The sequence below is a fragment of the Propithecus coquereli genome, unplaced genomic scaffold (assembly GCF_000956105.1).
Source record: "Propithecus coquereli isolate 6110/MARCELLA unplaced genomic scaffold, Pcoq_1.0 Scaffold349, whole genome shotgun sequence".
In the NCBI taxonomy this organism is placed as follows: Eukaryota; Metazoa; Chordata; class Mammalia; order Primates; family Indriidae; genus Propithecus; species Propithecus coquereli.
In genome coordinates this window covers 75,141-75,455 of record NW_012149163.1, presented here as the reverse complement: position 1 = coordinate 75,455, position 315 = coordinate 75,141, and the positions used below count along the sequence as shown (strand labels likewise).

The 315-nt window shown below is 67.0% G+C and overlaps 1 protein-coding gene across 1 annotated transcript in view; it reads left to right on the top strand.

Moving 5' to 3' along the window:
- The window catches only part of HTRA4 (HtrA serine peptidase 4), an 8,687-nt gene continuing 8,372 nt past the window's right edge, over window positions 1-315 (top strand). Inside the window, exon 1 of the mRNA XM_012651085.1 lies at window positions 1-176. Within this exon, the coding sequence (XP_012506539.1) occupies window positions 1-176 (176 nt within the window). The remainder of the gene's footprint in view (window positions 177-315) is intronic.

Here is a 315-nt window from a genome sequence, read left to right as displayed (position 1 = left end):
ATGCGAAATACTGAAATACGGTTGTGTTTTCCTCACACTGACCTCCCGGCCGTGCCGTGGGTGGGCGAGCCGCCTCGCCAGGGCGCCCCCATCACCGGTTTTCCGCACTGCACGACGAGGTCCCTGCTCGGGGTCGGGCGAGGGGCCCTGGGCGGGGGTGGCATGTGTGGGCGTGTGTACGGAGGGGGCTGCCAGGCCCTGCCCCTTAAAGTCCGGGCCGGCGGAGGCGGCACCCTGGCCGGGAGAAGGAGTTTCTCATTCTGGAGCGTTTTCGGGTCCAGAGCGAAGTCGCGGGAAAAGCGGAAGCGCAGAGGA